The 22270-nt window shown below is 45.4% G+C and overlaps 1 protein-coding gene across 1 annotated transcript in view; it reads right to left on the bottom strand.

The window, feature by feature from the left end:
- Adcy1 (adenylate cyclase 1) overlaps window positions 1–22270 on the bottom strand; it is a 91958-nt gene that overhangs the window by 55110 nt on the left and 14578 nt on the right. Inside the window, exons 2-4 of the mRNA XM_048337775.1 lie at window positions 21945–22094; window positions 8463–8581; window positions 385–496 (exon numbers count right to left, since the gene is read on the bottom strand). Coding sequence (XP_048193732.1) covers window positions 385–496; window positions 8463–8581; window positions 21945–22094 — 381 coding nt within the window. The remainder of the gene's footprint in view (window positions 1–384; window positions 497–8462; window positions 8582–21944; window positions 22095–22270) is intronic.

Raw genomic sequence — 22270 nt, 5'->3', positions numbered from 1 at the left:
CTTCGGCCCCAGAAGGGTGGCAAACCCAGGACAAGGATGGCACCTGCCAACAGATGCGTGGCTCCCTCAGAACAAGTACTGAGGCCCCAGCTCCTCTGAGGCCCACGTGTGAGACCGGCCAGTGCCAGGGGCAGGCGATGGGACAACACCTCGGCTGGAAGGATGTGGGTTGTGCTTGGCCTCCTTTTTTCATGTGGCCTGGGCAGGGCTCAGGTCCAAGCAGTCAATGAACAGCACCGAGCAACAGGGCCATGGAGCCTTGCTACAGAAGAGCTGAGCATTCTTAGTCTGGCTCACGTGGCAGATGTGGAGAGCCCACCAGGGAAGTCATGGCTCCAGAAGCCACTCTGATTTAACCTCCACCATGCCAAATGCTGTGCTTACCGTGGCCAACTCGTCAAACTTGCCAAAGAGCTCGTTGAGTAGTTTCACCAGCTCCTGAGCGGTGCACTGGGAGGCCAGGCCTGTGAAACCCACGATGTCTGCAAACAGGATGCTGTAAGAGAAAAGGGAGCCAGGAGCATTTCCTGTCAGTCTCCACACCTATCCATTAAGTTTAACCAGAACTTTCTGGCCACTCACTAGCCACTATACTCACCGTACCCCTCCCCTCCAGAACGATCACACCTCACTCCAAGTCTGTGAACTTGACCACCTTAGACACCTCATGTCCACAGACACATTTGCCATCTGCGGGGGACTCTTAAATTTCATCGGCATACATGTCCTCTGGTTTTATTCCTATTTTCACATATTGTAGCAATTCATTTTTTAAAGCATCACATTTTATTCACATAGTACGCTTTGGTTTTTTGCAGCTCTATTGAAATATGGCTACATAAAATTGTGTTTTGATATAGATCTACACTGTGAAATAATCACTATAATCAAACCAATTAACGTGCACTGCCTGTGGCAGTCACCACTGTGTCTACGAGTACACACATCATTGTACATCAGATCTCTAGAACATACAGCCCTGCATAACTAAAACTCTGTACTTCTTCAATGTGGTCATTGACTTTCCTCCCCCCAGCTCCTTCAGCAACCTTTTCTCCATGGATGGTCACTGTCTCAGCAACACTGATGTACAGTATCAGACAGACTGCTCTGCGGCCTGCTCCTTTATTTCACCCTAACACCAGCTAACGCCAGCTTCCTGTCAATTTATTGGCAATAAACTGAATGCACATGCTACACTTTATCTAGTTAGAGAATGTAGATTGTTATCATACCTTGCTTATTGTGAACAATGTTGCGTTGTACATGACAGTGCAGATATCCAACTTTGGTTCCTTCAGGTGTACACTCCAGAGAAATACAACTAGACCTGTGACAGTGCTATCTCTAGTCTTTGAAGAACCTCCACACTGATTTCCACAGTGACTGCACTAATTTGCATTCCCACCAACAATGGATGAGGTTTCTTTTAATCCTACCTCTTCACCATCATTTGTTGTTTGCTTTCTTGATGATAGCTGTTCTGAGACAGAATCTGTCAAACATCTTTTCATATACTGTTGTCATCTGAATTTCTTCTATTGAGAAGTGTCTATTCAGGTTCTTGGTCAAGGTTTAAATTGAATTATTTTTGGTGTTGAGCTGTATGTCTTTCTTATGTTTTGATTTTCATCCCTTCTTGGATATACGGCTAAAATATTGTCTCCAGAATTTTCCCCTTTCCTTTTGTTGTTTCCTTTGCTGTGAAGAAACAGTTCAGGTTGACCATATGGTTATCTTTTTGGCTTTTACTAACTTTTTTCTAATGTCATATCCAAGACCCATATCAGGGAGATGTCCCCTCATTTTCTTCTTATAGTTGATCTTACATTTGAGGCATCAGATCTTATATTTGAGGCTTGAATCAATTTGAGTTTATTTTTTGTATATGTAGTAAAGGACTGATTTTATTCTTTGTCATGTAGAGATTCAGTTTTCCCAACACTGTTTATTGAAAATATTATCTGACTGTCTCTTGTTCTTGGAACTTCTGAGGACTAGAGGACCATATATGTGTGAGTTTATTTCAGGGCTCTTCATTCTGTTTCAGTGATATATGTATTTGCTTTTATGGCCAATATCACACTGTTCTGAGTAGTCTATCTTTGTAATATAATTTGAACTTAGGGAATGTGATGCCTCTGGCTTTGTTCTTGATTAAGATTGCCTTAGCAGAAAGGGTGACATTGCCCAAAAAGAAATATACTTTTTGTTCTTTCTTTTTTTGTCTGTTTTAATTTTCTGTACCTTTGTCTTGTACATAAGTTTATCTGATCCATGGAAAGGAAAGGGAATCACAGAAACAGCAGGACAGAGGATGAACTAGTGCAACAATGATACTCACTAAACACTATGCTGGAAATGAACTTTGAAACTTAGGTGGGAGAGATGAAGGGGGAGGGGAGTGGGGAGTGGAAAGCTGGAGAAAATGAGGGAGAGGGTAAAAGTGTTCAAAATGAAATGTAATAATTACCTTACTTATGCAACTGTAACCCCCCTGTTTATCACTTTTACAATAAATATATACATATATAAAAGAATCCCAACCTGAAAAAAAGAAATGTACTGTTTTCTCTGACTTACATAACTGTAACCCCTCTACATTGCCTTTATAATAACAATTTTTAAAAAATACACCCTTAGCTATTTGCGGTCTTTCCATGGTCTTTTTATAAGTTGCTGGGGATCTTGGTAGAAAGTCCAATTTATATGGTAGACCTGTTTGTAATACAAGGCTTTTAATAATACTATTTTCCAATTCATGAATAAGAAATGTCTTCCCACTAATTTGTGTCACATTTAATTTCTTTCACCAATGACTTATGATTCTGGGTACACAAGTATTACTTCCTAAGTTTATTCTTTATCTTATTCTTTCTGGTGTAATTGTTTTCTAATATCTTTTTGTTCATATATAGAAACATCACATACAGGTTGACATTGTACTCAGAAACTTCATTAAATCCAGCTATTATTTTAACAGGTTTTTAAACAGAACTTTTGGGGGTTTCTACATAGAAGACAGATAAATTCTCTTTTTCCTTCCCTGTTTTAAAGTCATGTTTCTTGTTCTTGCCTAATGACTCTGGCTAGCACTTCCTGTGCTACATTGAACAGAATCAGTGAAGTGGAGAGTGGGCATCCTTGCCTTGTTCCTGATCTTAGAAGACAAACTTTGGGCTTTTCATCACTGAGAAGATGTTAACTATGCAATTTTCACATACTGCTTCTATTTTGTTGGGAAACTTTTCTCCCATTCTAGTTTGCTGACAATTGTTATTATAAAAGGATGGTAAAGTTTGACTGCATCTATTGAGGTAACGTGATTTGGTTATCTTCTCTTGATGTAGTGTACCACATTGATTTTATACATTAAGCAAGATTTGCTTCTACAGAATAAATTCCAGTTGGTCACAGTATATGATGTGCTGGGGGGGGGGGGTGTTATTGGATTCATTTGGTTAATGAGGATGTTATGCACGTTTCTTTTCTTATGATGTTCTAATACACAATCTTGGTAGCAGTATAATTCTGACCTCATAAAATGAGTTTGAAAGTGTGATTTCCTATTCCAATTTTTTAATGAATTTGAGGACATTATTTCTTCTTTCAATAGTTGGTGCAATTTACCAGTAAGGCTGCCTGGAATTTTTCTTTTTGGAATGTCTCTGATAACTGATTTAAGCTCTATACTACTTACAGGTATTCAAACTATGCATTTCTTTATGGCTTCCCTTGTCAGGTCGTGTTTCTAGGTATTTACTGTGTTTTTAGATTATCCAGTTAGTTGGTGTGATAGCTAATCTCGATTGAACTTGATTGGATTGAGAGCTATTTCGGAGATTAGTAAAACATGACTCTGGGTCTATCTATAATGCTTTTCCAGAGAGGATTAGATATGAGGGCTTAGACCCATCCACTGACAGGATGTGAAACTTGAACAGAGTATAAGGAGGTGGTGGAACTGAGGAAGGCAGGGCCTGGTTGGAGGTCTCTTGATAGAATGACCGAATCATGTACTGAAGCACATATCTTGCCTTGGCCCTTTCCTGGCTTCTGTTTCCTGGGCATCATGAGAAACTGCTGTCTCGACTACATTTTCATACCACCATAATGTTCTTTTTTATGTTTTTCTTTGTTGTTTTTTGTTGTTGTTGTTTTGTTTTGTTTTTTCACCATGATGTTCTGTCTCACGATTGGCCCTGAAACACAGAACCAACCAACCAACCAGGAACTCAAACCTCTGGAACCATGAGCTAACAAAAATCTTTTCTCCCCTTAAGTTGTTTATGTAAGGTATTTTGTCACGGTGACAGGGACTGACCAACAAAGTTGTTATATAATTATTCATTGTAGTCTCTGTTGGTCCTTTTTATTTCTGTGGCATCAGTTGAAATACCTCTTCTTTTATTTGTGATTTGAGTCTTTCTTCCTTAGTCTAGCTGAGGGTTTGTCAATTTTACCAACTCAGATTTGTTTCTAGTTTTTCTGGCTTTCTATTTTATTTACTTCTGCTCTTCACTATTTTTACTTCCACTACTTTTGTCTTAGTTTAATCCTTTTTCTGTCTCTTAAGGTGGAAAAGTTAAGTTACTGGTTTGAGATCCTTTTTGTTTAACATAATTTATCACCATAAACCTTCCTTTCATTGCTGCTTTTGCTGTATGCCATAAGATTGGGTAAGATGCATTTCATATACCTGGAGGTATTTTCTAATTTCCTTCTTTTGTTTCCACTCTGACCAACAGATTGTGTAGGAGCATCTGCTTGATTTCCACATGCTTGTGAATTTTCAACTTTTCTTTCTGCTATTAATTTCTAGTTTCCCCAAAGTATTTATTGGTAGTACTATTCCTTGCTTCTCTGTACTCTGAGCACTCCTGCAAAGACTAGTTTGTGGGGTTACTTTTGAGCTCCTTATTTTGCCCCATTCATCAATGTATCCTTCTCTACATACTAACCTCTCTGCTATGATTTACCGCATGCTGTCACCATTCACATCTATTCATATTATCTCTTAAAATATTTTCATTATTGTTATTTTTATACTTTTGTCTTTTATCTCTGATGCTAGGATTTAAAAATGTTTACTAACCACAGTTACCGATATAGAGTATTTTGTAGTTGAGTATATATTTACCTCTACCAGTGAGTTTCTTAGCTTTCTGTGCTATTGTGTCGCTGTTTGACATCAGTATATTTCTACTTGGCATTTTCTGTAAAGCCAACATAGTGGTCATGGGTTTCTTCGTCTTGCAGTCATATGGTAACATCTTTATTTCTCCTATTTATAAAGGGGGATTTCAGCCAGGCACAATTTTCTTGGTCAGAAGTGTTCTTTTTTTCCTTTCTTTTTTCAGCATTTTCTCTTCTTTTTCCAGAAGGCCACTCCTGCTGGCCTGCACACTGTGGAAAGATCTACTGAAAGATCTTGTGAGGAGTCTGTGTTTTGGGGAAAGGCACTTTCCTCCTGTTGCTTTCAAAATTCTCATTTTCCTTTGGCTTTTTAGGATTCGATGCTAATGTGTCTTCAGATGAAGTTCATCACACTTGGTGTTACTTGGATTTATTATATCTGGATATCTATTTCCTTCACAAGATCAGAGAACTTTCATTATCCATCTATCATCCATCTATCCTTTATCTACCATCTGCCAATCATCTAGCTATCTATCTGAAAAGCTTTTTAAAGCTGGTCCACATTCTCACTCTTTTCCTTCAGGAAAAGCTGGTCCACATTAGGGGAATGTGCATATTTACATTCCCTCAAACTTATTTTCCTTTTTCCTTTTCAATCCTTTGTCTAAATTCCTTCCAGTTCATTTACTTTCTAATCCTATTGATCCTTTATTTACATCCAGTGGATTGTTCTGCTTTTTACTCTTCAGCTTCATAATTTTTGTCACAGTTTTATATACCTGGTTTCTTTGTTGAAGTTTTCTTTTTGCTTTATTATTATTATTATTATTATTATTATTATTATTATTTTGCCTTTGGTGAGCAGTTTTATGAGTTAATTTTAATTTTCTGCCAAGGAACTCTCTTAAGCCTCTTTGGTTGCATCAGTTTCTAGGGAAGCATCCTGTTCCTTTGTTTGGAATTTTTGGCTCTTCACTTTCCTTTACTATTTGTGTTGGCAACTACATATAAGACAAAGCAGCCTTTCACTCTGACTGTAGAGGCCAGCCTCACACAGGAGAGGAGCCCCATTGACACCACTCCAGCCAGAGGTTTTAACAACTCATTCTCTTCCCATGAAAAATCAGGCAGCCATGGGTCTTCTCTGTTCGCTCGGTGTGGAGGGTGGGGCTGGTGTTTCCAGGTGTTCCTTGTGTAGCCAAACTGACTTGGATACCTCAAAAATCAAGGGCCAGAGAGAGAGATACTCCCTCTTTGAACAGCCTCAGAGAAACTGGAGCACCAATGGCCCAGACTGACTCTTTCCCTCTTAGGGGAAGTTGAACAGCTAAGACTCTTTTTCTCTTTCTTCTCACTATGTGCTAAGTTGGGAAGGGGAGATGTAACTGTTAATCAGCTCAAATTGCCTGGAGGCCTTTGACTATCTTTTATGGTTCTGCTTTGTTTTGTTATACTATACCAGAAGTAGAACCCAGGCCCTTATCCTCTTGTTCAGCTTTCTTGCTCACAATTGGCACTCTATCACTTGAGCCATGCCCCCAGTCTTCTTGCTGGTTCGTGAGAGCTGAAGCCTCACAGACTTTTCTGCTGAGACTGGCTTTAAACATCGAACCTCCAGGTCTCAGCCTCCTGAGTAGCTAGCATTACAGGTGTGAGCTGCTGGCGCTTAGCTGGACATTCAGTGCTGTCCCTGCAGAGACTCTGGGTCTCTCAGGGGGCTCCCTGAACCATGCTGGTGGTCTACTCGTATGCAGTGACCCCCTGGGCAACTCCATATCCTTAGAAGAGGCAGTGGGTGAGATAGGAAAAGTCAAGGCAAATGAGAGCATCCAGCCCCAGCCCAGCCACTCCCTGGCCAGGGGGTTAGTTCTTACCCACATGCTTCACTCAGAATCTAAATTTCCCCACCTATAACACAGAGTGATAATGTCAACAGTTCTTGGTTGATAACAAATAGAACCAAGTTCTCCATAAACTGCAATAAAGTTCTCCATAATTGGCATTATCCTAGGCCTGAAAGGTGGCTCTTTGCTATTTTCCAAACAGCTGAGCCTTAACCCCATGCTACCTCAGCATCCTCCTCTGCAGAAGGAGGTCAACATCCATCCTTAATGAACAGCAGGACCACAGGGAGTAAATGGGCTCCCGTGTTAGCAGCAGCAGCTGGTGAGCTCCTGACCAGGTGGAAACTAGACAGGCTGGCTCAGCACACAGGACAGAACCACTCTACCTTGAAGGTCTATCAGCCCCCGCTCATTTCTTATGAACAAGTACTAGATCAAGCTGACATAAGAAAGAGCCTTCTTTAGGCTTTTATCTCCTAGTACTGACAAGCAGAGAGTCCTGAGACGTAATACCCAGAAGAGCCAAGGAAGAGCAGTTCAGAGGAAAGTGGCCAGGCCCACACACAACTTCCTGTCAAAGTCGCATTCATGAAAAGTGTCAACCCCATCAAGTGACACTAACTGTTCTAAGTACATTATACTTCCACACAAAGCATCTTGCTTGTTTGTTGTCAGTCATGAAGCTTGAACTCAGGGCCTGGGTGCTGTCCCTGGGCTTTTTGCTGTCCCTGATCATTTTGAGCCACAGCTCCACTTCTGGTTTTCTGGTGGTTAATTGGAGATAAGAGTCTCACAAACTTTTCTGTCTGAGCTGGCTTTGAACCATAAACTTCAGACCTCAGTCTCCTGAGTAGCTAGGATTACAGTCCCCAGCACCTTGTTCAGCACAAAGCATTTCAAAAAGAAACATACAGTGTACTAAGACAAATACAGACTCTCTAGAAACAGACAAGTAAACCTCAGAGGCTACAGCAAGTTGGCTCACACGGAGGACTGTCCTTGCCTATAAAATGGGAACAACAGATGAAAAGAATAGGAAGAGGAGGAGGTCCAGCCCATACCCGCGCAGAAACGATCACATCCAGCAAATACTCAGAAATGAGCAAAGCTCCAGCTAACATGTCACTCTTCAAACTCAATTTTGAAAACAGTTTGGACCCTCTCCAGTCCTTACTGAAGTGCAAGCACACCGAAGGAAGAAATGAGAAGTGAGGCACATGTCACCTTGGTCCCCTCGGTGGGGGCCCAGCTTCCCTTCAAGGTGGCTGCTCACTCAGGCTTCCTGACCACACCTCTGCTCCTTTACCTCTTTTCCCATGCTCCCTGACCACCTGCGTTCCTCCTTCCCTCCCTCCCCATTCTCTCTCTCTGCATCTTCTGTCCCCTCTCTGCCTCTTCTAATCCCTCCCCACTTTCTTCATCACCTCTACAGCACAGCCACACAGCCCAGTCCTGGTCCAGGTGAGCACCCAGCCTTACCTGACATTGTCATGCCTCTGGATGTAAATCTTGTGGAAAATCCTCTCTGGAGGTTTGAGGAAGTCTTCCTTCATCTCCATGGCAACATTCCTGGGCAGAAGGCTCATAAGCAGTCGCTCCTAGAGAGAAGAGAAGGCTTCCATCAGACAGCTGGGCCTCCTTGTTCCTCCTCAGAGAGCCCTGCCCAGTGAAGGGAGAGGGAGGAGTTGCTCTCCAGAGGTGCTGTAGACCTTCATCAGGTATAGCCAACACACATCCAGGCTGCAGGCCCTGCCCAGAACTCCAGAGCCTGGGTGTGCTGCATCCACTCTTGAACTGCTCCCGAGCATTCTGGGACTGAGCCAAGCACCTGGGCTCCAGAGCACATGGCTGGGTCTGCAGTCCCTGCAGGGTCCTGTTCAGGCCGCAGTGCTGGGCCATGACATGCCAGACTCGCCCAGCTTCAGTGTGCAGTAGGACCACAACCCAGCCACTGCCTCCAGACAGGGCCTTAGCTAGCTCTGGAAAGAATCCTCCAGAATGCCCTATGGATGCCACTGTCCTCCCAGGGCCACAGCAGCACTTCCATCCTACTTTGAGACAGAGCCTAGGGAACCAGGTGCCATTCTCTCTTGGTCTTTGGCTTCTTACTTCTCCCTAATGTGTTTAAGTCTAGCTTCTTGTCCCCTAAAGGGAAGAGATAAATGGCGATGTTTTTCTAGAACAGCTGTGCCACCACAAAGAGTCCCTACCCCTTTCTGGGCCCCGATTCTTCCCATCTGGAGGAAAGTGAGGGAATGCATCTCAGTCCCCACAGGCCTCTGACATAGAAGACGCAACCCTGTGCTACAGAAGCCCTGTGAGGAAGGGTTGTGGTGCAGGGCCCTACAAGGAACCACTGTGGCAGCTGTCCCCAGCTCCACTGCCAGAACTACCTTCATTAGAGCTCCTGAGTAAGGACCACGGTTCCCAGCCTCCCATTGCAGCTGGGCCTAAGCCCAAGGTCATGGGGAAGTGCTACAGGTGGATCTTGAATGTCTCCATAGCAAGGCCCAAGGGTTAAAGGTCAAGTACCCCCCCCCCCGAGCTGCTGGGAGGCAGTAGAACCTTGGAGAGGTATGGGCTTCCGACAGGGCTTGGGCTATGGGAAGTATGACATCACAGGCATGGCGGGCCCCCCAGCTCCTTCCTCCTCCTCTCCATAAGGTGAGCTAGTCTGCTCCACCATGTTCCACCATGGTATGCTGCCTCACTACAGGCCCAAAGCCATGGGGCTGTAGCTCCCAGTGGCAAGCCCTACACGGTATTTTGTTATAGAGACAGAACTTTTATAATGGTCCTTTGTGACAGTTTGTTTCTCTTCCCTACCTCCTCAGCCTTTGCTGGGAATACCATGGTAATGGCTAACTATGCACCTGCTATCTTAGTTCACAAGAATGAAGGCCATGCACCAGGACAGGAGGGGAACTCCAGAGAAAGACTAGTCGCTGAGAATTCATGGATTCCACCACCCTCAGGTGTCTGCCTGGGAGTGTGTGTGTGTGTGTGTGTATGTGTGCATGTGTGTACATGGGGGAGAGGGGCATATGTGTGCACATGTGTGTGTGAGCATATGGGTGTCCTGTGTATGTATGTGGAGGGGTGTGGATATATATGTGTATAGGTGTATGTATACGTGTGTATGGCTGTGTGTATCACATTTGTGTAAGCCAGTGGCACATAAAATTTCTGAAACAGACTTTATATCCAATTAAGAACTGGGCATTAGCTCCCTCCACTGCATGAGCAATGGCACCTAAAACCAGTGCCTGTCAATAACCAAGAGTGACATGTACAGCCTTCTCTCACCGACCAAAAAAGCCACTTAATAAGATAACGAGCCCATTTCGGATTAAAAACAAAACAACTAAGGTAAAGTAGCTCATCACATTATAAAGATAATACCTGAAATTCGTTTCCAATCTTGAATTTGACCTTGAAGCCCCAAAAGCAATTACCATCAGGAACAGATAATGACATCAATAAACTCTAATCAACAAAAACAAAACACCAAGGCAGAAATCAAGGAGAAGGAAGTCATTTATGAGTGCAGGTCATACATAGTCCTGCAGAGCCTTCTGAAGGCTCTGCTAAAACCTCAATCCATGTGTCATTCATTCTCAATAAAAATTAGAGATCAGCAAATGATTTCTGTCAGGCCTGTGCTCTGAGGTTCCTTCCCAAAATCATGAAATGTCCCAGTCATTTCCCATGGAACAGCCAGGGACAGAAGGTGGAGGGAACAAAGCAGGGGTCCAGAACCAAAAGAGGAGAAGTGCCATGGACACGAGCCCTCTGGGCTTTCTCTTGGCATCATGCACCCCAGATCTAGGGTTGGAGAAGCAGGCAACTTCAAATACCAAAGGGCACAAATCAAGAAGGCTCTCCCTCCAGCACAAAGACCTGGGCCAGGAGGCCTCCCAAGAGGAAACTTCTAGGCAGTTACCACTCTACTCCAGGCCAAATGTCTGAGCTCAAATCCTAGTGAACCAGCAAAGGCCAAGCAGGAAGGCCGAACTTCCACTCTTCGACACTGGACCGTGTTGGAGCAGGCCACGAAGACAGTGGACCTGTCATTTCCACCTGTAGGTGACAAGTACCCCTCTCCAACCTCTGGGGACCCTGAGGACCCCAGAGCTCTGCTCCCCAATCTCAAGGCTATCAGTAAAGGTCCATAGGCTGGCACTCAGTGCTCCTTAGCAGTGAGGAGGACCCCTCTACTCATGAGGGTCAGTGCCAGCCTGGTGTGGAGCCCAGGCCTCACCCCTACCTGGTGCCCCATTATTCACCAGAGTGGCATAACAGAAAACCAGCCCAAATATAAGATCCAAGGATGACACCCATACAGAGTAAAAGAGAGACAGCCCCAATGTCTGTGGCTTGTGTGAATCCATTTTCTGACACTTTTGAAATCAGAAATTCACTAGGTTCATTCCTGAGGCTGGGCTCAGGAATGGAGGTGGTTGGAGGGTGGTAGGGAGCTCTAGGAGGACAAGTGGGGGTCAAGGGTGGCCCTCATGCTTCTTGGTGATCATGGACATTTGGGCCACAGACACTGGGTGCCCTGACTCCCCATGTCATCTCTGGTTGTAGGACCAGACACCATTTAGCACAGTTTGCACAGGTAAGTGGGGTCAGAAGCACAGGAGCTCTCTCTGGGTTATCTCTTACAACTATATAAAAATGTGCAAATAACTTGTCCCAAAAATTTTAATTACAAAAAAAAAAAGACCCACAAATTCTGAGTATGGCAAAATGGTGTCTTTGTAAATTCTTGGTGGGAAAAGAAAATGGCACTGCCACTTCGCCCACAAACAGATCAACACAGCCTTTCATGGCAGCATTGTTTGTTGCAGAGTGGGAACATGTGAATGGGTGAGCAAAATGTGGTCCATCAACACAACAGAATAGTACTAGGCAATAAAAATGAATGAAGCTGATCAACACCACTGTCTAGACATTCCTTTGAAGCCTGTGCTATGCGGAAGCACCCAGTCACGAAGACCTAGCAGTGTCACCTATGCTTCAGGATGGATGAAATGTCCAGAATAGTTAAAAACACAGAGACAAAAAGCAGACCAGTGGGCAAGGACCCAGCTCTGGCTGAGGGATGGGACAGAGAGCACTGTGCTACTGCAAACCAAGGGAATAAAAATATTCTAAAATTAGAGTATCATATAATAACGCTGCAGAGTAATATTAAGATTATTTAATGCATGTGAAATAAGATTAAAATATAAATGCATGTTTAATAAGATTAAGATTATATATTAAGTAAATATGAGATTGAGATTATTGTGGAATTATTCTATAACAAAAATATTACATTAATATTGCAAGGGCTTTTGATTGTTTTGCTCTTTTGGTTGAACTTTATGGTATCCTAGCTATCAATGAAGCTACTTAAATATGAAGTACAGGGCTAGGCACAGTGGCACATGCCTGTAGTCCCCTCTACTTATAAGGAAGACATCAGGAGGGTCAAGGTTTAAGGCCATTCTGGACAAAAAGTTAGCAAGTCTCCATCTCAACCAATAAGCCGTAGGTAGTGGTGTGTGCCTATAATCGCCACAAAAGAGTTAGGAAGATCAGGATCCAAAGCAGCCCTGGGCAAAAAAAAGACCACAAGATCCTAACTGACAAGTGACTAAAGCCAAAAAGGGCTGGGCATGTAGCTCAGGTGGTAGAGGGTCTGACCAGCAAGCACTGAGTTCACATCCTAGTACCACCAAAATAAAGTCTCAGTAGCAACTGTAGCGGTTTGAAAGGTGCTGCTTAAACAGAGGGGACCCTGTGTGGAACTTCGCCCAGTGTTCCTGAAAGGACGGTTCCCTCTCTCTGGGTGTGTGTGCTCACCCTGGGCCCTCAGCGCCGTTCCACTTACCTTGTTAGGACAGCTGAGTGAGCGTGCACCTTAAATAGCTGTGTGATATTTTGGGAATTCTGATTTCGTAGTTGAAGCTGAGGGACCAAGAGCGAGGGACCAGCCTTGCACTTAGGAAGGGGTGCTGGGCTCAGGGTGCCTCCTGGACAGGCTGCAGGGGTGGCATAGGAAGAAGCCCAGGCGCTGAGCATGACCTTCAGATCATCTGCATCTTTCGAGGCCCAGGGCCAGAGGGGGAGGGCAACACCCCCAGCCCTTGCTGGCCCTAGTGGAGCAGCCATCCCAGCCCTGCCCTCTCCATGCAGCAGGGGGAGAACTCAGGCCACCCTTGCTCCCAGAGAGCCCCTATGACCCCACAATATACTACCCAAATGCCATCTACAATGTCCACTTCCCTGCCTCTACCTGAACCCTCCTACATAGCCCTCAAAGCCCCAAACAGACTCTCCCACGCAGCCTATCCCACAGGGGCAGAGGATGCCACACCTGTGCACCAGGTGCTCCATGGCAAGCTGTGCATCACACTCGGGGCATATCAGACATCCCTTCTGGGGTTCACTCATACCTGTGGTTTCCACAGATCTGAGGAAAGGCCCGGGGCCTCTGGATCTCACCTGTGCGGGGGGATTGAGGAGCACAGTAGGCTGGCTCCTGCAGTGAGGTGCACCCTCCCAGGCCACTCTAGGTGCCCTCAGGGGCTGCTGTGAAGGTGGTGCTGAAGGGAGGGACCAGTGCAAGGGAGATGGCCCTTGGGTTGGCCCTTCGCCCAAGGAACCCTACCTTACCTCATCACAGGTGTGGGCAACAGGCGGGCCTGTCCTCCCTCTCCTGCCCTTAGGTGCTAGCCTCTTGGCCTACCCAGCTACACTGCAGGAAGTCCCTGAGCCAGATGCCCATCAGCCTTCAACCCCAGTGCTTCAAGTTGCCCCAGGAGCCATCCCACACCTCAATGCTTCAGGATGCCCTGGGAGCCATCCCATGCCCCACCAGAGATATGAGCCTTCAACCCCAGGGCTTCAGGATGCCTGGGGAGCCATCCCACACCTCACCAGAGATCTGAGCCTGGGAGTGACTTCTCTCCTAGTCATTCCTAGAAGCTGGTCACCCATGGTGAGTGTGACCAGCCAGTGACCTCCACATTGCCCTGTGCGGACCTGCACCTATAGCTGCTATCCTCTGCCCTCTGATGGCTGAGGCTGACCGGCACTTTCTCTCAAAACTCCTTGTTGGACACATTGGGAAAACTAAGTCTGCTTCCCTCTTGAAAGCTTGTAGTTAGACAAAACAAAGGAAAACCAAGTCTACCTCCCTCTGTGCTCAACCCTGACCCCCTCACCCTAAGCTCACTGGCAAGGCCACCAAACTCCCTGGAGAGCTGCATGCAGAGTGGCTCCAGAGAACTGGATAGAGGAGGCCAGCACCTCATGAGGAAGCCATGATGCTGCCTCTGCCAGTCACTGTGCTAGGTGGTAAAATGCACAGAGAGACACACCAAAGAACAATCCTTTCTAATACCCTGGTCAGCTCATTGGATGGCAGGCACCCAATAAAGGGACTGCTGAGGGTGTGGGATTTCTAGGCTAAGGGGAGAACCCACTGCACCCACACAGAAACATCTGGAGGAAGTGAGCAGATCTGAACCCAGAGCTGGCAGTTCCAGGCCAGTAGTGGTGACAGCCTTCAGGGTCCACCCTCGATCCAGCCCTCCTCTTCTTTCTTCAGGAGGTGCAGAACCAGCCTTCCAAACCTCAGATTGCACTCCACACCACTGAAAGGAGTTTGACCCCAAGTTTCCAAGTGAAAATGTCTTTGCCTGCAACACTGCTTGGCTCCAATATGCCCTGGGAGATGGGGTGTCCTGGTCTGCCACAAGTCCCTAAATAAGAATGGCACAAGGGAGAGTTAGACCTCTTCAGGTAGGCAGATTTTTAAATACACTGGACATAACACAGGATAGACAGCAAATGACCCATCACGGTCCTTTTCCCCATAATGCCCTTGGTTCCTGCTCAGCCAATCAAAGAGCCAAGGTGGCACATGCACAAGCCATCAAGCAATCAGTGCAAAGTCCAGGGGAAGAGGTATGGGAGGAGCCCTACACTATAATAACTACCCTGAGAAAACGCTATTAGGCTTCCAGCTCTGGGGGTCCTCTCTACAGAGATTACACTTTGGCTTTCAAATAAACTTACTCTGTCTGCTTTAAACATATTCCTGTCTTTTAATTGTTTCATTGACAAAGAGATGAACTTGTACCTCCAGACAATATCACCATCCTATAATTAGACCTACTCTGTAGAACTTGAAGGAAATAAATGGTCAAGGACCCAAATGCCCAATCACGAATGCAATTGAACACAAATCCAGGGACAGACCATAATACCCCAAAGAAAGTTTCTACTTGAAGATGAGCTGAAATGCCAAACTCTCCCTCTTCCCATGTACTCTGTGAATTAATAAATCTTCTTCTGACCTTCATTCCTGCTTTTCTCATTCATTGGTATAATGGGGAAAGCAGTCAAATCTGACATGTTTGAACCCCCATAGGCCTTTGGCCTAGGACCCCCAGTTACAACCTTGACAGTCTCACCCAGGAAGGCTAGGCCCTGTCACTTAGTTTTTTTATTCAAGGCTGGTGCTCTACCCCTTGAGCCACAGCTCCACTTCCAGCTTTTAGTGGTTACCTTTTGATGGTTAATTAGAGATAAGAGTCTCAAAGACTTTTCCTGCCTGTATTGGCTTTGAACTGCAATTCTCAGATCTTAGCCTCTTAAGTAGCTAGGATTATAGGTGTAGGCCACAAGCACCCTGCTCAGCTTCTAACAAAACACATAGAGAATTATTCTGAGGTATGTGGATTATCACCTACAGGACATACAAGATTGGCTTAAGAATGGATGCCAGAACCTGGTAGCTGCACCTCTGGACCCCAGGCTGCCTGTGAAGCAAGACTCCAGGTCCTGCCATGGCGGCATCTCCTAATGGGCACCACGACCCTTCCTCCCCAACCACCATGGGGCATGTGCCAGTGGGCACCATGACCCTTCCTCCCCGGCCAGCATAGGGTGTGTCCCAGTGGGCACAATGACCCTTCCTTCCCAGCTGCAAGATGTCTTGGTGGTAGTCACTCCTGAGTTTGAGCTTGACCATCAGGAGAACAAAGGAGCCCTTGTCCAGAGGCAGCACTTAAGACAAATGAGGAGCATAAGAGACAGGTCAGATGGTCCCCATAAACCTCCTGGAGCTCCCTAAGAGAGGAGGCAGATCCATCTGCCCAAAAACTGGGCTCCATATCTTCCCACCAGTGTCAAAATATCCACACATAACACCTTATCCTGTGTCTTCTACTCAGCAAATGATGAGACCTGAGAGGCACAAGTGATTCAGAAGCAGTGTGGTGCTGTGCAAGGGCTGGGACCCCCAGTGTGGAGTCAGCTGGGTGACAGACAGACCGAGGAAGACATCCATAACACTCCTAATGACCACCAAACAGGAAGAATGCTGGGCAGGGGCTGCTCCAGAATCAAGGGTCATCTTCTTTGCCTGGCATCTGACCAAATGTTGGGGAGGGAGGGGAGCAATGGGAACCAAGAATGCTCAGGAGCCCCTGGGGGCTCTGCCTTCTGTGGGCCGATCTACCTGAGGAGGTCAGGTCACCCAGGTGGAAGCTCATCAGAACCCCTGGAATTGCAACCCCACAAGCACAGGCCCAGGGAAGACACCTACAGAGGTGTGTAGACAGAGAAACTGGCTGTGGGCGCACCTGATTCCCCGTTAAACCTCAGCCTCCAGACCCCGCCCTGTGTGCTGAGAAGGGTGCCCCAGCTCAAAGGATGAGTCTCCAATAACATCTTTGTAGATGCACCTGCAAAACCCTCTGGGCCTGCTTCCTCTTTGACATAAGCTTGAAAACTACAGAGTCAAGTGAGCAGCACTGAGGAGGCAGAGCACTGGCCTGCCATGTGAGGTCCTGGGTTCAGTCCCCAGCATCCCAATGAAACAAGTGAAATGAAATAAATAAAATAATGTAAAACTGAAGAAAATAAGGCACATTGCTGAGTCAGAATTGTTCATGGTTACAGAATTTTCCAAGGTCTCTTTATCTGACACTTTTCTAAGAATTTGTCCATTTTGTCTAAGTTTTCAAATAGATGGGGGCAAAATTATTCTTAGCATCTCCCCACTGTCTATTTTGGGTTGCTTTGTCTGCAGCCAGCTCCTTCTCCTCACTCACGGTTCACACACCTCTCCTGTGGGTGGGCTGGCTTTCTTCTCCACAGGTCTTGCTGGGGCTTTTCCATTTCAAAGAACCCACTTTTGACATTCTGTCCTGAAACAGAAAGAGCCCTGCTAAACGCCTCCCAGACTTTTGGAGCACTTTCACTTGGCTTTCCATAAATGCACACTTCTGAGAAAGCCTTTCTGAGCTGAGGAGGGGTGTGGCACAGGCAACGAGAGCTTACTCCTTTCCAAGATGCTGGGTTTGGCCCCAACTCTGCCCTTATTGCCCTGTGATCCTCTCGTTATCCTTTCCAAGATATTTAAAATAGCTCAGCCCTAGTTCTCAGGTCCTCACAGTCTTAGCAATGAGGTAGATGTCTGGTCCCTTTTCAGATGAATTGGGGGAAGGGAGAGTGCACCAATACTAGAGCTTGAGCTTTGGGCCACACACTCTCACTCTGCTGGCACTCTACCACTTCAGCTACACCTCCACTGCTGGCTTTTTCTATTTACATAGTACTGAGGTACTGAGGAATTGAACCCAGGGCTTTGTGCATGCTAGGCAAGCATTCTACCACTAAGCCACATTCCAGCCCTCGACTGCATTCTTGTTCTACAACTCTAGAAGTAGCCGTCGAATGGCATTGTCACAAATGGATCTGATCCATGGGTCTGGTAGAGAGCTCCCTCACTTGTCACTCAAGGAGATGGTGGTTCCATATTGACACATGGGAGGCCTGGGTAGAAATGCTCCCTCATCACCTGGGTAAACGCAGGCGAACAGCAGTGGTTCTGAGAGCCAGGAACCACCAGTCGTGATGGGCCCTCATGTTCCCTTCCTCTTACCACTCCAAAGGGACTGTGCTCTGAATTACAATGGGCCAAGAACAGGAAGGACCAGTCAGCCCAAGAGCAGGTATCCTGAGACACAAACTGCAGGCTGAGAAAATAAGGCTCAGAAAAATGCAGACAAAGAGGGATTGCAGAACCCTCAGGCTGGTCCTAGGTACTTACAGAAGGCATATTCTCAGTACTTGGGTATCAAAATACATACTCTGCCTTGCTATCACCTCTGTTATGGCAGTGAGCTTTGCACAAAGTACCCCAATGATCAGAGCACCACAGGCAAAGGGCTGAGCACATCATTTGCAAAGAAACATGAAGAACAAAGAAGGAAGGGCTACTACTACATCAGGAAGGGGAGGGGCAGAGGAAAGGCAGGAAAGCATGAGAGGTCACACCTGACACAGAGAGAGACACAGACAAAAAGGAAAGAGGCAGAAAGGAGATGAAGGGGCAGAGTTAGACACAGAGAGATAGATAGAAAAAGAATTATATATAGAGAGACAGAGAGACAGCAAGTGATAAGACATGAGGGGGAGACATGTCGACACAGATAGACATGGACAGAGACAAAGATTCAGAGAAACAGCGACAGATAAAGAGACACAGATACAGAAACAGACATAAAAATATGAAATGACAGAAACAGAACCAGGGATAGGGAGAGGAACAGACGGAGAAAAGGACAAAACAAAAGGGGAAATGAGGCAGAAAAGCCATGGAAATCACCTCCTGATACCCCAAGGCAGCTCACAGAGCCTCCCCACCCTAATCCTGACATTCTGCATTTCTGACAGTTTTTCCAGTGCTACTGATGCCGTGTCCCCTGACAACTCAGAACTGGGAAGTCAACTGCAACCACTAACTTCACTCAAACAAATATAGGGGCAAAGCCTTTGGGAAAACAAGGAAATCTGTGAGAAATGAGATTATATTATACTCATATTATATTCACACCATTAAGTCTAGGTGAAAATAAATTGCATAAAGAAAAAACTTTTTTTAAAGAATGGCATTTAAATATCAGCCAGTCTTCCAAGAGGAATAAATAAAAGAGATACAAATAGCAAAGAATGAACTCAACTTTTCCCTATTTGTAGATGATATGATCCTACATTTAAAAGACCCTAGAGACTCTATCAGAAAACTCTTAGATCTGAGAAACATTTTCAGCAAAGCAGCAGGATATACACTTAACGTAGAAAACTCAGTATCTATGCTATATGCCAAAAACAAACATGCTGAGAAAGAAATCAGGAACTAACCCATTCACAACAAGCTAAAAAGAAAAAAATCACCTAGTAATAAACCTAACCAAGAAGATAAAGATCCTCTACAATGAAAACTACAAAACAATAAAGAAAGAAATTAAGGACACCGGAAGATAGAAAGACCTCCCGTGTTCATGGATCAACAAAATTAATATTGTAACAATGTCCACTCTACTGAAATGATGCACAGATTCAACGTAATCCTCATCCAAATTCCAGCAGCATTCTTCATAGAAATAGAAAAAGCAATCATAAAATTACTGTGGAAGCACAAAAGACCCCAAGTACCCAAAGCAATCCTGAGCAAAATCAGGCAATGCTGGAGGTAGCTTAACACCTAACTTCACTTCAAATTACACTGCAGAGCCATGGCAAAACAAAAACACCAAGAGCAGCAGCATGGTTCTGATACAAAGCAGACATGTAAGCCAATGGGAGCAATGAAACACAAAGCTATCGTAAAACCAAGATAATGCCGGGTATGGCATCAAATAGCTGTACTGTCAAAGCACAGTTAGATCATGAGTGCAAGGCTAGTTTGAGCTACAGAGGGAGAGTATTTCTCCAAAGACAAGACAAACCAAGGTGAACAACTTCTTAGAAGGTAACAAAGGTCTACAAGTAGGAGGATATGCGTGCGTGCACATACACACACTCACACACACATCCTGTATAAGCACATATATATACAAATGTCCGCATATCCCCACACAGATATGCAGAGACAAAGAGACATGCAGACCTATGCACAGTGACACATTTACACACATGCACACAAAACAAGAAGCAAATACGCACACGTGCACACATGTAACTCTACATACCTTACACAGACATACTTCCCCCACAGCCCATCCCCATATCCACACCTTCATCAATACCCACATGACTTAGGTCCCAGATAGACACTGACATATAAAGCTATTCCTCCACTGTCTCTTCCTTTTACAGTAAGTACTGGGTTTAATTACAATGTCCATACATGATAATAAATGTCTTTTTAAATTTACTGTCAGTATAATAATCTTTTTGTGAGCTACTGAGTGATTGAACCTAGAGCTTCATGCATGCAAGGTCTAGCTCTTAAGCCATGTCCCGAGACCTCTGTCTTTGAGACAGTATCTTGATGACTTGAACTCATGATTCTCCCATATTCACCTCCTGAGTAGCTAGGATCACAGGCTTGTGCCACCATGCTCAACCACATCCTCTATTATAACAACAGTAAAATTGAGTTGAGAAAGAGAACCTGTCTTCCCTATAACCTCCACAACTATATGCCTAAGATGATAGCAGCTGGCACACAGAGACCTCTCAAGCCCTGAGCTGAGAGGAGAGTCTAGATCCTCCCAGGGAAGGTACCCATGATGCACCAGACCTTGTCCTGCCACTTTAGGGTTACAGGTGCATGGGTCCACCTGACAGGAAGGGCCCAGAAAGCAGACAAGAACACATGGGCAACAAGCCATAGGGGACAGGTAGAGCCTAAGCTCAATTCATCTTCAGAATGGGGCATCACACTGTTAGCGGGCCATGGTGAGGAGCCTTGAGGAAGGTGCTTGGCTTGGGCATCTACCCAGACTATCCTAAGCCAGGATACCGTATAGACACCTGTACATCCATGTTCACTGCTGCACTATTCACAATAGCAAAGTTATAGAAATGGCCTAGATGCTCTATGAGTAGACACAAAAAATGTGTTGCCTATTCACATTTTACACTGCCATTAGAAAGAATAATATTCTGTCATTTTCAGGGAAATGAATGGACCGAGAACAAATAGTGTTTAGTGAGGTAAGCCAACCTCAGAGAGACAGACCAACGGCACATGTTTTCTCTCTAATGCAGAAACTAGATCTAAAATACACAGGGACATGACAAATTATACAGGACTCTAGGCATTCACACACAGTAAGACCAAAGGAGAATACTCTTAGGGGAGGAATACAAAGACACAATGATCATAGAAAATAATACTTGTTGAAATGAATTCCAGGAAATGAAAACAAGGGTTTGGTTTTCTTCTCTGTTTGTCTTATTTCTTCATTTACCTGTCTTTTTTTGGGGGGGGGGGGAAGAGGGACACAAAAATGGAGGGACAACAGGTGAACAAATGCAGCAGTGGTACTTAGTAGACACTATGTTGAAAATGAACTATACAACTTGTAAGCAAGGGTGGGAGGGAAAAACTGGAAGTGAGCCACGGAAGAAATGACCTTGTCCAAAAAGAAATGTACTCATGACCAGACTTATGAAACAGTAACTCCTCTGTATATCACCTTAACAATAACAATAAAAAAAGAAGGCTCCTTTGTCATGGTGTGGCAGCTGCCACTGTGGCCACTAACACTCCTCTACAACTCCTGGCCCCCCAGAAAGGCCAGCGTGCTCTGGGGTCAAACTTGCTGGGCCAACGCAAAGAATGGTGCCTGCCTTAATCCCAGCCCCGTGGTTCTCCAGCCAGCAGGTCTGTTCATTGCACGATTCCATCCGTCCAGGGGTGGCCAGCACTTGCTAAACTTCCCAGGGCTCTCAATTCCACAACCCCAAATATCAACACAAAGCCCCAGGCATCAGATCTCCTATCACCACAGGGTAAACTGAGACCTGGAGAAGACAAAGGTAGGCTCTTCACTCCATTTCACATCATATGTCGAGTGATCCGCATGGCTGAAGCCCACATGACCTAGAGAGAGACAGACAGACAGAGAGAACAAAGGGCCTGTTCACTCTGCAGCCACTGACCTGCTTCTCATTTTCATCTTCCAACCGCAGCCGGTCCTCAATGCAATTCCTAGCCTGCAGGAAGGCTTTCCTCTGTGAGCGCTCAGTCAGGATCCGCACGAAGACGCCATACATGTTCACACCAACGAAGAGCAAGGCATTGGCACCGAGCTACAGGAGAGAAAAGATAGGCTGTGTGGGGCCTGGACGGACCAAGTACCACAGGGCTCAGCCTGTCCAGTGAATACGCAAGGCTCCCCAGCAACCCCACAGCCAGCTCTGCACACCCAGACCCACAGTGAAGGGGTCTTGGGGCGATGTGGGGACAGCCAGTGACTGTGTTTGCC

Source organism: Perognathus longimembris, chromosome 2 (assembly GCF_023159225.1).
Source record: "Perognathus longimembris pacificus isolate PPM17 chromosome 2, ASM2315922v1, whole genome shotgun sequence".
Taxonomy (NCBI): Eukaryota; Metazoa; Chordata; class Mammalia; order Rodentia; family Heteromyidae; genus Perognathus; species Perognathus longimembris.
This window is presented reverse-complemented; position numbering and strand designations above follow the sequence as displayed.